Source organism: Erythrolamprus reginae, chromosome Z, assembly GCF_031021105.1.
Source record: "Erythrolamprus reginae isolate rEryReg1 chromosome Z, rEryReg1.hap1, whole genome shotgun sequence".
In the NCBI taxonomy this organism is placed as follows: Eukaryota; Metazoa; Chordata; class Lepidosauria; order Squamata; family Dipsadidae; genus Erythrolamprus; species Erythrolamprus reginae.
This window is the reverse complement of record NC_091963.1, coordinates 135,546,377-135,560,290: the sequence shown is the minus strand read 5'-3', so window position 1 is coordinate 135,560,290 and position 13,914 is coordinate 135,546,377. Positions and strand designations below refer to the sequence as shown.

Below are 13,914 nucleotides of genomic sequence, written 5' to 3'. Positions count from 1 at the left end.
TTAAGATGTATCAAACCCGAAGTATTATTTTAAACAAAGATAATTCTGATTTTACTACCGGTAATTATATCTTGCTTTCATTGCAGTAACATAAAATTTAGCTATTGCCCGTGTAATGAATGGTTTTAAGTCTTCAAGGAGAAGGTTTGTGCAAAATTTATCTGGCCTTGGAGAGAATTTACGAATTAGGAGTACACAGGGTAGATTGACCTGATGTCTCTATAAAATTTATAATGTAATAAGGGCTCTGTGAGGGAGATTTAAAATGTGACACATAATAGGTAGAGAGATCAGACAGACAGACAGACAGACAGACAGACAGACAGACAGACAGACAGACAGACAGAGACAGGAAGTGAGGGAGGGAGGGAGGGAGGGGGGGAGAGACAGAAACAGGGACTGAGGTGATTTCAACTTCATTGTCGCCACATGGTAGAATCTTGAAAAGTTTACATACAGTATCCGAAACATCACTCCCCCATTTCTGGAGAAGCCGAATGCCACTTTATTAAGAACAAGCCAGTATTTCCTTGAAAATCAAGCCCAATGGGTTTTATTCAAGCAAGTTTGCCTACGGCACCTTAGCATACCAGTATACAACTGAGGATGAAAACTAATAACTGAAATTCTCTCCCCTTTTTTCAGCACAGCCGACTGTTCCTCCAATGACTGTCCGCCGTGGAGACCGCGCATCAGTTCCTATCCGAGAGCACATGGCCATTGATGTGTCCCCTGGACCGATAAGGCCCATTGCCCAAATCTCAGCTTATTTTCCGCATCCTGGGCTGGAAGGAGTGCTGACGACCCAAGATAGGATGAGAGGGGAAGGAACAACTGTACCCCCAGGAACGGGGGAAGGTGAATCTACTGAAGGATATGATTCTGATGAGAACAGTAAGTATAATTCCCCTGTCTGTTGAGAAGACATGAGCTTTGATCAAACTACCCTTTAATCCAAGAGAAAACAGCTGGCTACATTGCACATTCCATGAAGATTTCTCTTTCATCGACTGTCACTTCATGTATCAACTTCTCTCTTCGTATCCTATATTTTAAGATAGAGACTACTTCAATACAAATCCCATATAGAAATGCTTGACAGCTGGCAATTTGATATGCACATTGTTCTGTGGGGCATACAATAAGTTAGTTTGATTCTGACAGCGGAATGCGCAAACTGACTCATTAATAATTTGTTCAACCAATGTGAACCATTGTGGTTTGTCAGTCGTGGTTTATGACTTAGCAAGACCTATGATCTAAGTCACCATAGTTTGTTCAATAATTCAAACAAGGCTAAGATTGATGTGCGAGTAGAACCAGCAAGTCTGCCTCATATTATACCCATCAACTCACTCATATTTAGACTTTTTTTCCCCCCCACATACCTACAAAGGCATATTAAAATTTTGTGAATGACCACCCGGAGGTTCATCCTTCACTTTAATGTCAACTTGCTACCACACTGGCATCCATATTCTCTCAAATGCTACCTTATGCAAACAATATGTTTGTCATAAACAAGTCTGTCTTACAAAACAGTTCTCAAAAACATGGACAATGGAATCTTCACTGATTGATTAGCTGCCACTGACTCAGCATTAGCTCTTGTCACAGGGAAAACAATGTTCATCTTCTCAACTTCTCTCTAACAGAAACTCGGAATATTCACTGGAGGTTTTAAAGAGGAGATTGGACAGTCATTGGTCTGGAATGGTATAGAGTGGGTTCTCCAAACTAGGCAACTTTAAGACTTGTGGACTTCAACTCCTAAATTTCCCAGTCAACCATGCTTGCACACAAAGCCATATCTGCTGGCCCGCGAGCCATTGATTGATTGATTGATTGATTGATTGATTGATTTTGTCCAATACACAATGAGGGTTTTAGTGGGTATACACACAGTAAAATACATAATAAAGGTTATAGATGATATACTCATAATAAAATATATCTAAGAAAGAATAGAAGAGAAGTTATAGGAATAGAACATATCAATGAAAGAATAGAAGAAGAGATATAGGAATAGAAGAAAGGTAGAGGAGATATAGGAGAGCAATAGGACAGGGGACGGAAGGCACTCTAGTGCACTTGTACTCGCCCCTTACTGACCTCTTAAGAATCTGGATAGGTCAACTGTAGATAATCCAAGGGTAAAGTGTTGGGGGTTTGGGGATGACACTGTGGAGTCCGGTAATGAGTTCCACGCTTCGACAACTCGGTTACTGAAGTCATATTTTTTACAGTCAAGTTTGGAGCAGTTAATATTGAGTTTAAATCTGTTGTGTGCTCTTGTGTTGTTGTGGTTGAAGCTGAAGTAGTCGCCGACAGGCAGGATATTGCAGCATATGATCTTGTGGGCAATACTTGGATCATGTTTACAACATTGCCCTAGCTCAACTTCAACGTGCATGTGTGTGCCAGCCAGCTGATTTTTGGCTCGCAGAGGCTCTGGGAGGGCATTTTTGGCTTCCAGAGAGCCTCTGGGGGAAGTGGGGTGTTTTTACCCTCCCCCAGCTCCAGGGAAGCCTTTGGAGTCTGGGGTGGGTAAAACATGAACCTACTGGGCCAACTAGAAGCTGGGAAACATTCTGTTTCCGGCCTCCAGAGGGCCTTCAAGGGGTAGGGAAAGCTGTTTTCATCCTTCCCAGGCATTGAACTATGAGTGTGGGCACTCGCTCATGTGCAATAGCGCGAGCGCATGCTCTTTCAGCACCTGAGGAAAAGAAAGGTTCGCCCTCACTGTTCTAGAGAGATACATTCCTCTTCCTTCAATACATTCATCCACCTACACTGTTCACTTAAAAGTGGTGTTTGTATGAGCCCTTGTCACATTTATAGCCAATGTTCTGGGGAGACTTTCCTGAACAACTCTGCCATTATGATATTTAAGTGTAACCATTGTGTTCTGAACCTTGTTCATTCTTTGTCATATATGCTATAAAATGTGCTTCTCCTCCCTGCTATAGTTTGCACATTGATCTGGAAATAAAGTCTAGTGAATCTCTTGAGGTTTTAGGCTGAGTGAACGCCAGAGAGATCCAGAAAACAGAATCCTGTCTTTGCCCCGAGGCAGTCATACTTAATTGTAAATAGCCACACTCAGTGCACAGTAAAATAATACATGCACATTGGCCCATAGTAAAAGATAAACTTAAAAGGTCTGCAGAACATGATATGGCAATTTCTGTCCTCTACAGCACACCCAGAATGGGGAAAGTTGCAATTTTGAGCAAACGTATTTAAAAAATCTTAATAAAAACATGATATATTTTTATGATATGTATAATACAGTAGTGGGTTTCACTTACCTTTGCTACCGGCTCAGGAACAGGAATGCATGGGTGCATACGCATGCGCAGAGTGTTTTTGATGACATCCAGGTGGGTGGGCGGAGCCTCTGGCCACCTCCAGTACTGGTTCGCCCAAACCAGTGCGAACCTGTAGCAACCCACCACTGGTATAATATATATGATCTCTTCTCCCTTCACCAAATCAAGCTATTTCGTATCTGGCAAGGTTTAAGAGACTCAGGTAGCTGGATTCACATCTAGAGGGACACATAAAAGCAATTTGTCTCAACCATCTGGGATCTTTTTGGACCCGGAATTTGAAACAGGCACATGCACAAATCCATGCTTATCTTTCTCATATGCAAATCTTGTATGGCCAAGCTCACCAATATTGTTTCACTACTCATAATCTACTGTGATTAAACTATTTCAAGATCGGTGATGGCGAACCTTTTTCCACTCGGGTGCCGAAAACGTGTGCGCGAGTGCCCATATCCATAATTTAATGCCTGGGGAGGGTGAAAATCCCCCTCTCCTGCCCTTCCCAGAGGCCCTCTGGAGGTCAGAAACAGCTCATTTCCCAACTTCTGGTGGGCTCAGTAGGCCTGTTTTCCCCCTCTGCAGGCTCCAGAGGTTTCCCTGGAGCCCGGAGAAGGCAAAAACGCCCTCTCCATCCCCCCAGAGGCCCTCTGGAAGCTGAAAATGCCCTCCTGGAGCCTCTGTGCAAGCCGAAAATCAGCTGGCCAGCGTTCACATGTGTGCTGTAGGTGAGCTAGGGCAACGGCTCACTTGCCAGAAGAAATGGCTCCACGTGTCACTGCTCTAGATTGTCAAACCCAAAATTGAGAATGATACATGGCAATCCTTTCAAGCTGAGTTCTTTATTGTTTCACCTCTATAGGCAAAATCTTGTTGGACAGAGGACTCTACATTTCTGCACCTACAGTATATTCTGTGAAGCATTAGGGAGGTTCTGTCTTCACCCTCTTTCTCTCACATTTGGCCTCTGGGCTGAGTTTGCCTCTTACTCCTCTGGCATGAACCCCCTCCCTCCTGGGGAGCCACCTCCTCCCTACATGACATCACAAGATACCGTGAGCCTCTTCTCTGACTCTGCAACCCATCAGAGCAGAGCTAACTTTAGGCTAAAACTGAGTAGATACTGGCTTAGTGTGCCAAACCTTAGAGACCACCAGTGCTTTCCCATCTTCTTCCAGAGAAAATGCTACTTTTGCATTAATGGGCCCTGCATCACAGCTTTCTCAATACAGGGACTAGACATGATACGCAGTCATTCAAGCACAAACCAGCATAGTTGGGGCTTTGAAATATGTTTCTCGTGGAATTTGGGGTTGGCTTGAGTAGTCACAGTGGCTGAGGGGAACCTCCAAGTCTTCATGGGATTATCATTTGCTGCTTGTGGGGCAAATGTGGGGAAAGGCTGCCTGTGAATTTCCTTAAGACCTGCGGCTTGCAAACAGATTCCGAAAAAGGATGCAACCTAGCAAATCCGGGGTTGCAAAAATCTACCTAGCCACTAGGTGGCAGTAAAAAGATACAGAAGACTCTGTACTGACCTCTAAGTGGTCCTCTGAATCCCTGCAGGCTGGATCTGGTAAACTGTTGCTTTCATGCACGTACCATTCTTCTCTCAGGATTCACAATAGGATGAAGTGACCTGCTGCAACTGGAGTTGTAGTGGGAGAGGAACAGATGAAGGAAAGAATTGGTTCCTGCACATATTTATTTTTAGGACTAGGAGAAATACTAGATAGCCATTGGAGAGCCAAATCTTTTGGAAACATGTCCTGTTCCTACCTTCTTGTGCTTGTGCTTATGCTAAGGCAAATAAATATGCACATTCAAAGCCTGAAAATATTTGGTAAATTTGGTCAAGCCTGTGCACATTTATTTGTCTCAGTCCAAGCACATACCTGCTATGTGCAGAGAGTTACATGAACTGTGGGTATCAGCAAAAAATCCCATGGTAGTAAAAAATCAGGATGTCAGTTTTTTCCCTTGGACCTGCCTCTGAAGAGTTATTGAAGCCCCACAACTCATGTTTCTGGGACAACCCATGCATGCAGATGTTCACCCAGGCATCTTCTCTAGCAAAAACAATCTCACAAACCCACACCCTCTGCTGTTAACACAGCCCAGCATAAAAGAGACATTGCATTTATATGCTCTCCTACAGGTGTATGTACGCGCACACACATATAGACACCGACTCTCGTAAGACAGGAGGGAGGGAAGGAAAGGAGGGAGGAGAGGGAGAGAAGGAAGAAAGGAAGAAAGAAAGAAGGGAGGGAGGAAAGAAGAAGGGAGGGAGGGAAGAAGAGAGCTAGGAGGGGAAGGGAGGGAAGGAAGGAACGTTTATGAATGATAGGTACAGAACAAGGGAAGGAGGGGGGAAAGAAGCTGACATAATGTTGTGCTGAATTTAAGGTGTGGCTGGGTAAAATAGAGACAAACTTCAGGTATTCAGCTAAACAAAGATGGAGAAGAAGCTCTAAACACACAAAGATTCTTGTTTTCATACCTTTTGCTTACCCTCCAGCCAGCAAGGCTAGCACATAAGAGATACAGGAATCGCCCAGAAAGTCTGACACACAGTAAATGCGATATCAAGATGTACTTAGTACACGGGGAGGTTCTTTAGGGACACTGGGTGGTCCCTGACATCTCAGGACATTGGGTGTCTCCTTGGGGACTTTCCACAGATCTGCAGGTGTCTAGAGATAATGATGCCATCTGTACACACACGCAGATTCTGGGTCAACAATAGGAGTGGATAATGTAGATAGAGAGGGGGGGAAGAGGGAGAGAGAGAGAGAGAAGGAGGAGAGGGGAGAGAGGGAGGGAGGGAGAGAAAGGAGGGTGAGAGAGAGATAGAGAAGGGGAGGGAGGGGGAGGGAGGGAGGGAGAGAAAGGAGGGAGAGAGAGGGGGGAGAGAGAGACAGAGAGAAGGAGGAGAGGGGAGAGAGAGGGAGAGAAAGGAGGAGGAGAGGGGGAGAGAGAGATAGAGAAGGGGGAGAGGGGTGAGAGGGGGAGGGAGGGAGAAAAAGGAGGGGGGAGGGGGAGGGAGAGAGAGAGAGAAGGAGGAGAGGGGAGAGAGGGGGGAGGGGGAGAGAGAGGGAGAGGGAGGGAGAGAGGGGAGAGGGAGAGAGAAAGGAAGGGGAGAGAGAGGGAGAGAGTTGGGGGATAGAGAGGGAGAGAGGGAGAGAGAAGGGAGGGAGAGAAAGGAGGGGGAGAGAGGGGAGAGGAAGAGAGAAAGGAAGGGGAAAGAGGGAGAGAGGGGGGAGAGGGTGGGAGAAAGACAGAGTAAGAGAGAGAGGAGGTGGACAGGGGAGAGAGAGGGAGAGAGGGAGAGTGACGGAAGAGAGGGAGAGGGTGGGAGAAAGACAGAGTGAGAGAGAGATAGAGAGAAGGGGGAGAGAGGGGGGAGGAGGGGGAGAGGGTAGGAGAAAGAGTGAGAGAGAGAGGAGGGGGAGAAAGAGAGGGAGAGAGGGAGGAGGGGGAGAGAGAGAGAGGGAGAGATAGAAAGAGGGGGAGGGGAGGCGAGGGGGAGAGGGGTGGAGAGAGGGAGACAGAGACAGAGAGAGAGAGAGATCTGTTACCAGACAGAGGCATGCACCAAAACAGAAAGCCCTCCAGAAACCCATACAAATAAATGTATCCTGATACAAAGAGGTACAGTCTGATAACATATGTGTAGGGGATGTGTAAGTCCTTTTCACGTGGCTTTAAAATTGTGTAGCCTGGCTGAAGACCAGAGGAGGGTAAGTGTGGGGAGAAAGGGAGAATGCATCACGTTTTTTGCTCCTGATCTCTTATGCATCATTCATCAGCAGTTTGTGCATGTTCGCCATGCGCTCTGGGATCTGGCTTTTCTCAGGTAGAGAAAGGGAGCCCAACCGTTGGTGGCTATCGCTTGGCTAGCGAGAAATGCCTGGTGTTGACGAGTGAGGAGAGGAAGCCCATCCTCTTTCTTCTCTTCTGGTTGAATTTTATGGACTCGGGACTAGCTAACTCCTTCCTAACTATAACTAAACCATGGTTTATTGAAGAATTGGTAGGGTGCATACTACCTGCTGAGCCCTTAAGTGCCATAAACAGGTCACGATGGCTATCTTACACAACACAGCCAAGCCGGAAAGAATTGTGACTTCACACATTTGGTGAACACGCCCTATTTGTGAAATGGGGCAACAGACAATAGGCCAAAGACTAAGCAAGTAGAAGTAAATTTCCTTCCAAAATTGACAAAACGCAGTCCATGACCCAGGCCAAGAAACCTTTTTACTGTGGCAGACTATTGATCCGTGCAATTTATAGATCAATCACAATGTCTTGGAACCCATAAAGGAGAGAGTGTTTTGTTTTATGCCACTGAGGTACTGCAAATTGTTCCTACATAGCTCAGATTAAGCCTTCTAGCTTTAAAAGATGGGGACGTCTAGGTGGGCTGGATGGATTTATTTGCTCAGAAATGTCACCCAAACGTGTAAATACTTTCATGAAGACAGGAGGGAGGGAAAAGCTCTAACTCACCAAGGCCAAGCGAGTTTTCTAGGCCTAGAGAAAAACAAAAGCAGAAATAAATAGCGAGTCCCCAAGGTATGATCAAAAAGTCAAGATGGCAGAAACAATGATGTAATCATAGCTCTGCCTGGTTTTTAGTAGTGTCACATATGCAATGCACTTAAAAAACAAACAGGTCTTGAATTGCACTGTCACAGCCGCCTTCTTGATTGCTTTTTTAACAATCTTTGCAGACATCCTTATGGGTCCTGAATAATTCACAACTGGGCAACTGTCCCAGAGAGAAGACATATAGTATTCTAGGAAGTTTAATTTGCAGGAAAAAAAGAGACTGTGATAAGGAAGGTAGAATAATTCCTACACTTATATTTGTGGAGTCCTTGGTGCTCTCTGAGTTTGGTTGTTTGTTTTCAGATATCTCGTCGCCCAAATTGGTAACTTCATCAGTGTAAGGGGATGTAAGGGGATCCCCTGGTTTTCTCCTTAGTAGCTCCTTAATTATGGTTTTGTTTTCTGCTTGTTTTTATTGTCTTGCTTATCTGGTGTTGACTGCTGGTCTTTTAGCTGCCTTCCTCTCTTTTGAATGGTGTGTAAATATGTTTTATTTCTATGTGTCTACTGATGGCTGATTCAGAAACATAAGTCAACTTTCTTTGCTTTGTCCCATGGGAAACAGGAGCTCAATTATTATGCATCTCCTAACATGTCTTACTGTATTTGCACAATTAATTCAGGACATCACATTCAGTTTTACTAGTGTCTAAATTAGATTATCAGAAGGGAAGGGGAAGCGGGGCACTTGAGATATTCAAGATGAAAGTGTACCCTCCTATCCATAGCTCACGGATAGAGAACATTTACATAGAGATGTACAGAATTTTTACGAACAGTGTTGGTCAGCCATCAGCATAAGAGCACCCCTGGTATTATTTGAATTCACAACCCATCTTTGTGCAGTTGTATATGCAAACGTGCAAATGCAAAGATATAAACCAGTTCAGAGATGGCTATGCTAGCTGTTGTGATTCAGCCTGAGGCTGCTCAGGGACCGGCTGTGTCTCTGCTGGCTCCATGCCCGGAGGAGGATGACAGCGAAGAGGAGGGGGCTGAACAGTCGGACGGGGGAGAGGAAAATCAGGAATGGGATGAAGGAGAACAGCATGAGAGCCCCGGGGGGGGGACTCTCCCCAGCCAGTAGTTTGGAGTCATTAGGTGATGAAGCTCAAGCCGTCATTGACATGCGACAGAGACGGTCAGATCAAAGAAAGGAGCAATTAAAGAAGTATTATCAGCACTGAATTAGGAATAGCTGGGTTTGGGTGTGGTCCTCCTTAGCATGGTTTAAAAGGCAGGCAAGCCCTTGAAGCCATGTGCAGTGTTATCAGTTTGGAGTTGCGTTATCCTGTCTTGTTTCTCGGCGTCTCTGTTCCTGGCTTGTGGCCCAGCAGCTTTGGAAGACCCGTGGGAGGTGTAGGTCTGCTATCTACAGCCTCGGCTTGGCAGCAAGAATTCTATATTGCTGCATGGACTTTTGCCTTCGTGGATATACAGCATTTTCCTGTTTGTAAGGACATTTTCTGTTACCTGTGTTTTTCTTGAATTTTATAAAACTGCCTTTGCCTTTTACCAGTGTGTCTGGATTCTCTTTTTGGGTTGGTATTGGCTTCCGGAGTGACCCAGACAGAACAGCTGGCCAAGCCTCATGGGACTTTTAGCCAGTTCATCTGAAGCAAGGTTGGGTGGGGTCGATTTGTCTGGATCCCGACTGGCTGGGGAATTCTGGGAGTTGAAGTCCACATGTCTTAAAGTTGCCAAGGTTGAGGAAACACTGGTCTGGACAGATGGATGGAGCTTAATTTGCAGATTGTGAGTGGGATTGGAAAGACAGCTTGAAAGAAAACACTGATGAAACGGATCGCTTTTTAACATGTATCTTCCTTTCTGCCTGGCCTTTTTTTCTAGCATCCCTTGGGACTCTTGAATTTGATATTCTCTATGATCCAGAAAGCTGCACCCTTGACTGCACCATCCTACGAGCCAAGGTAATCATTCTCACATTGGTCCCTTTACTGGTCCTCAGAAACCTCTTCCAAAGCAGCTTCTCCAAATTGGTGGAGTTTGGACAACTCCTGGATTTTGTGTGTGTGTGTGTTGGCGATGGGGGATTATAAGGGCTTCAACTCAACTTACTTGGAGAACAGGAGGCTGCGGAAGCCTTGCTGAAAAGACACTGTTTGCTTTCCTATCACCCTCCATGCCTTTGTATCCAGCCTTTCCACATCACATGTTGCGTTTTCACAATAAACGGCCTTGATTTAATAAAAGAGGCCACACCGGGGCGGAAAATCTCATTATGGAGCTAGCAATGCTCATTTTAGCCTCTCTTTTCCCCTGCCACACTCCGCCCCCTTCTCTCTACCCCATCTAACAAAGCCTTCAGAAGTCGGGCAAGTGCTCTTCAAGTGTCAGAAACCAAATCTCCGGGGCCTTCGCCCACAGCTGCTTTTCAGCAACCCTGACCCTCACCTCACACACCAGCAATAAACAACACCCCCTCCTCCTTCCCCCCCCCCCTTCCCAGCTGGTGGGCTTGCAGCATCTTCAAGCATCTCGGGCGGCGCGGCAACTGGGTATCCGCAGGCATCTGGCGTTGCTGTGGCAACAGAAGAGGGCAAGGGGGGGGGAAGCATGGGAAATACTGCGGCAGTTCAGAACCACAGCAAAACTCACCCAGAGTCCACCTCTCTTTGAAAAGAGTAGATGACCCTTATTCCCAGCTGGCAGGTTTCTGTTTCCTTAACGTCACCCTTTGCATCTCTAGAGATTGTGTGGTAAACTATTTAGAGGGTATGTTTATATGAGCGAGGCTTTAAAAATATTTTTCTGGCTGGTCTATCGTTTTCCCTGTGGCAATTCTCCAGCCAAGGCAGTTTAGCTGAAATTTCTGCAATGGCTCCGAACTCGCGGTGGGTTGCTCTCAGTTCTGAAACGGTAACAGCGGCAGCGGGAGGCTCCGCCCCATCCGCCTGGGACGCTTCTGCGCAGAAGTGTCACGCACAAGTACACGTGCAAACATTTTCATCAATGACCTGGACGAGGGAATAGAAGGGCAACATGGAATGTTTGTGTGTGTGTTTGCTTTTAATAATGGGGTTTTTAGTGTTTTTTAAATTATTAGATTTGTTCTTACATTGTTCTTGTTATTGTTGTGAGCCGCCCCGAGTCTGCGGAGAGGGGCAGCATATAAATCTAATTAATTAATAAATAAAATTCGCAGACGACACCAAGCTGGCGGGGATAGCCAACACCCTTGCAGACAGGCTCAAATTACAGAAAGACCTGGACAGACTAACACAGTAGGCCCACACCAACAAAATGATGTTCAACATCACAAGAGCAAAGTCCTTCACCTAGGTAAAAAAAAAACTGGACACACATACAGCCTGGGAGAAACCCCTCTCAGCAGTAGCGACAGCGAAAGAGATGTCTGAGTCTTGGTGGATAATCAACTAAACATGAGTCAACAATGTGCAGGAGCAGCCAAAAAAGCCAATACAATCCTAAGCTGCATCAACAGGGGAATACACTCCAAGACCAGGGAAGTCTTAATACCACTCTACTACACCCTGGTCAGACCCCACTTGGAGTACTGTGTTCAGTTCTGGTTGCCACACTTCAAAAGAGACATTGAAACCCTGGAGAAGGTGCAGAAAAGAGCAACCAAAATGATCAGGGGTCTAGAAACCAAGACTTACGAAGAGAGACTGCGGGAACTGGGCATGGATAGCCTAGAGAAAAGGAGGGCCAGAGCGGACATGAGAGCGGTCTACAGGTATACGAGGGGTTGCCACAGAGAGGAGGGGATCACTTTATTCTCCAGGGCACCGGAGGGCCGGACGAGGAACAACGGCTGGAAGCTGACCAAGGAGAGATTCAACCTGGAAATAAGGAAGAACTTCCTGACAGTCAGAGCGATCAACCAGTGGAACAACCTACCAGCGGACGTTGTGAACTCCAATACTCTGGACATTTTAAAGAGGAAATTGGACGGCCATTTGGCTAGGATGCTATAGGGTTCCTGCTTAGGCAGGGGGTTGGACTTGATGACCCACATGGTCCCTTCCAACTCTCACAAAAAAAAAACCAAAAAACGGTAGCAATGGGATTTAGAACCCACTACTGGACAGGATTGAAATGCACAGCATTGGTAGTTCTGATATTTGAAGTGATATCTTTAGGTCACCGATGACATAAAGGTCAGCTTCCTAGCTAGGAAGGTAAGTTAAGGCTTTCGTAATGGAGTTTTGAAATGTCCAACCGCAGTTTTGATATGAATTCCCCATATCTGCGATGAAAACTATCCTGCTTTGGTGCTCTGTTCCTTATGGCAGAGATCTCACCATCTGTAATTCTGAATAATCCAATTAATTCATTACTGAATGGAGAATTGATTGCAATCAGGAAATGCCTAGAAAGTGCCTCTGGTCAATATGTAGAATGAAGGTATACTACGGATGTTGAGGAGTGGATTTATACCACGTGGGTGAAGCCACACTTGGAGTATTATATAAAGTTTTGGTCACCATTATACTCCAAAATGCTGAGACCCTAGAAAGAGTGCAGAGAAGAGCAACAAAAACAACAGAGGCTGAAACATATGAAAAACGGTTGCAGGAACTGGGCATGGCTAGTTTAATTAAAAGAAGGACCAGGAGAGACATGGTAGCAGTGTTCCAATATCTCAGGGATTGTCACAAAGAAGAAAGAGCCAACCTATTCTCCAAAGCACCTGAGGAGTAGAACAAGAAGCAATGGGTGGAAACTAAACAAGGAGAGAATAGAATAGAGTAGAGTAGAATGGAATAGAGTAGAGTAGAATAGAGTAGAGCAGAGAAGAACAGAACAGAACATAAGAGTAGAATCACAAAGTTGAAAAGGATCTTGGAGGTCTTCTAGTCCAACCCCCTGCTTAGGCATCCTATACTATCTAAACTTAGAACTAAGGGGAAATTTCCTGACAATCAGAACGGTTAATCAGTGGAACAGCTTGCCTCCAGAAGTTGTGAATACTCCAACACTGGAAGTTTTAAAGAAGAGGTTGGATAACTATTTGCCTGAAATGGTATAGGGCAGTGATAATAATAATAATAATAATAATTTACTAGATTTGTATGCCGCCCCTCTCCAAGGACTCGGAGCGGCTCACAACAGCAAAAGCAATACAATAAAATACAAATACAATGATAAGAAACTAAATTAAAACCCATAATTACTAAAAAAAACCCAGACAGGTCAGCATAATCACACCATTCACAAATGCTTGAATCGGGAGGAGGGAGTTGATCCCCCCCATGCTTGGTGTCATAAATGGGTCTTAAGCTTCTTGCGGAAGGCAAGGAGGGTGGGGGCAATTCGGATCTCTGGGGGGGAGCTGATTCCAGAGGGCCGGGGCTGCCACAGAGAAGGCTCTTCCCCTAGGTCTTGCCAGACAACATTGTTTAGTCGATAAGACCTGGAGAAGGCCAACTCTGTGGCACCTAATTGGCCGCTGGGATTTGTGCCCAATGCTATGTAGGGCTTTATAGTAATGGCTAACCTTTTTGTTGCCGCATGCCAAAAGTCACGTTCCTGTACCCAAAATACAATGTGCGTGCGACACACACACACACACACATGTCCCCTGTGTGCGACACTCCTTGTACCCCATTTTGGGCCTAGAACACCTCCCTGCAGTCTCCTGGGATGAAAAATGGCCATGGGGGGGGTCACACACCCACGCATGCATGCATAACCTCCTTCACATGCATACCTGTTTCTGACATGCACCTGCCCTCCCAGATGTGCGGCAGTGACCCAAAAATCAGCTGACCCGTAGGAGGCATGAGTGCATGCACAGCGGAGCTGAGATGGAGTGATGTCTCGCGTGCCCACAGAGAAGGTTCTGCGTGCCACCTGTGGCATAGATGCCATCACATGGCATCGGACCAGAATACCTCCGGAACCGCCTTCTGCCGCATGAATCCCAGCGGCCAATAAGGTCCCACAGAGTTGGCCTTCTCCGGGTCCCGTCGACTAA

At 45.8% G+C, this 13,914-nt stretch overlaps 1 protein-coding gene across 1 annotated transcript in view; it reads left to right on the top strand.

Moving 5' to 3' along the window:
• The first annotated feature begins 665 nt into the window (after positions 1-665).
• LOC139153541 (double C2-like domain-containing protein alpha) overlaps positions 666-13,914 on the top strand; it is a 46,307-nt gene continuing 33,058 nt past the window's right edge. The window contains exons 1-2 of the mRNA XM_070727605.1: positions 666-894; positions 9,801-9,880. Of these exons, the coding sequence (XP_070583706.1) occupies positions 666-894; positions 9,801-9,880 (309 nt within the window). The remainder of the gene's footprint in view (positions 895-9,800; positions 9,881-13,914) is intronic.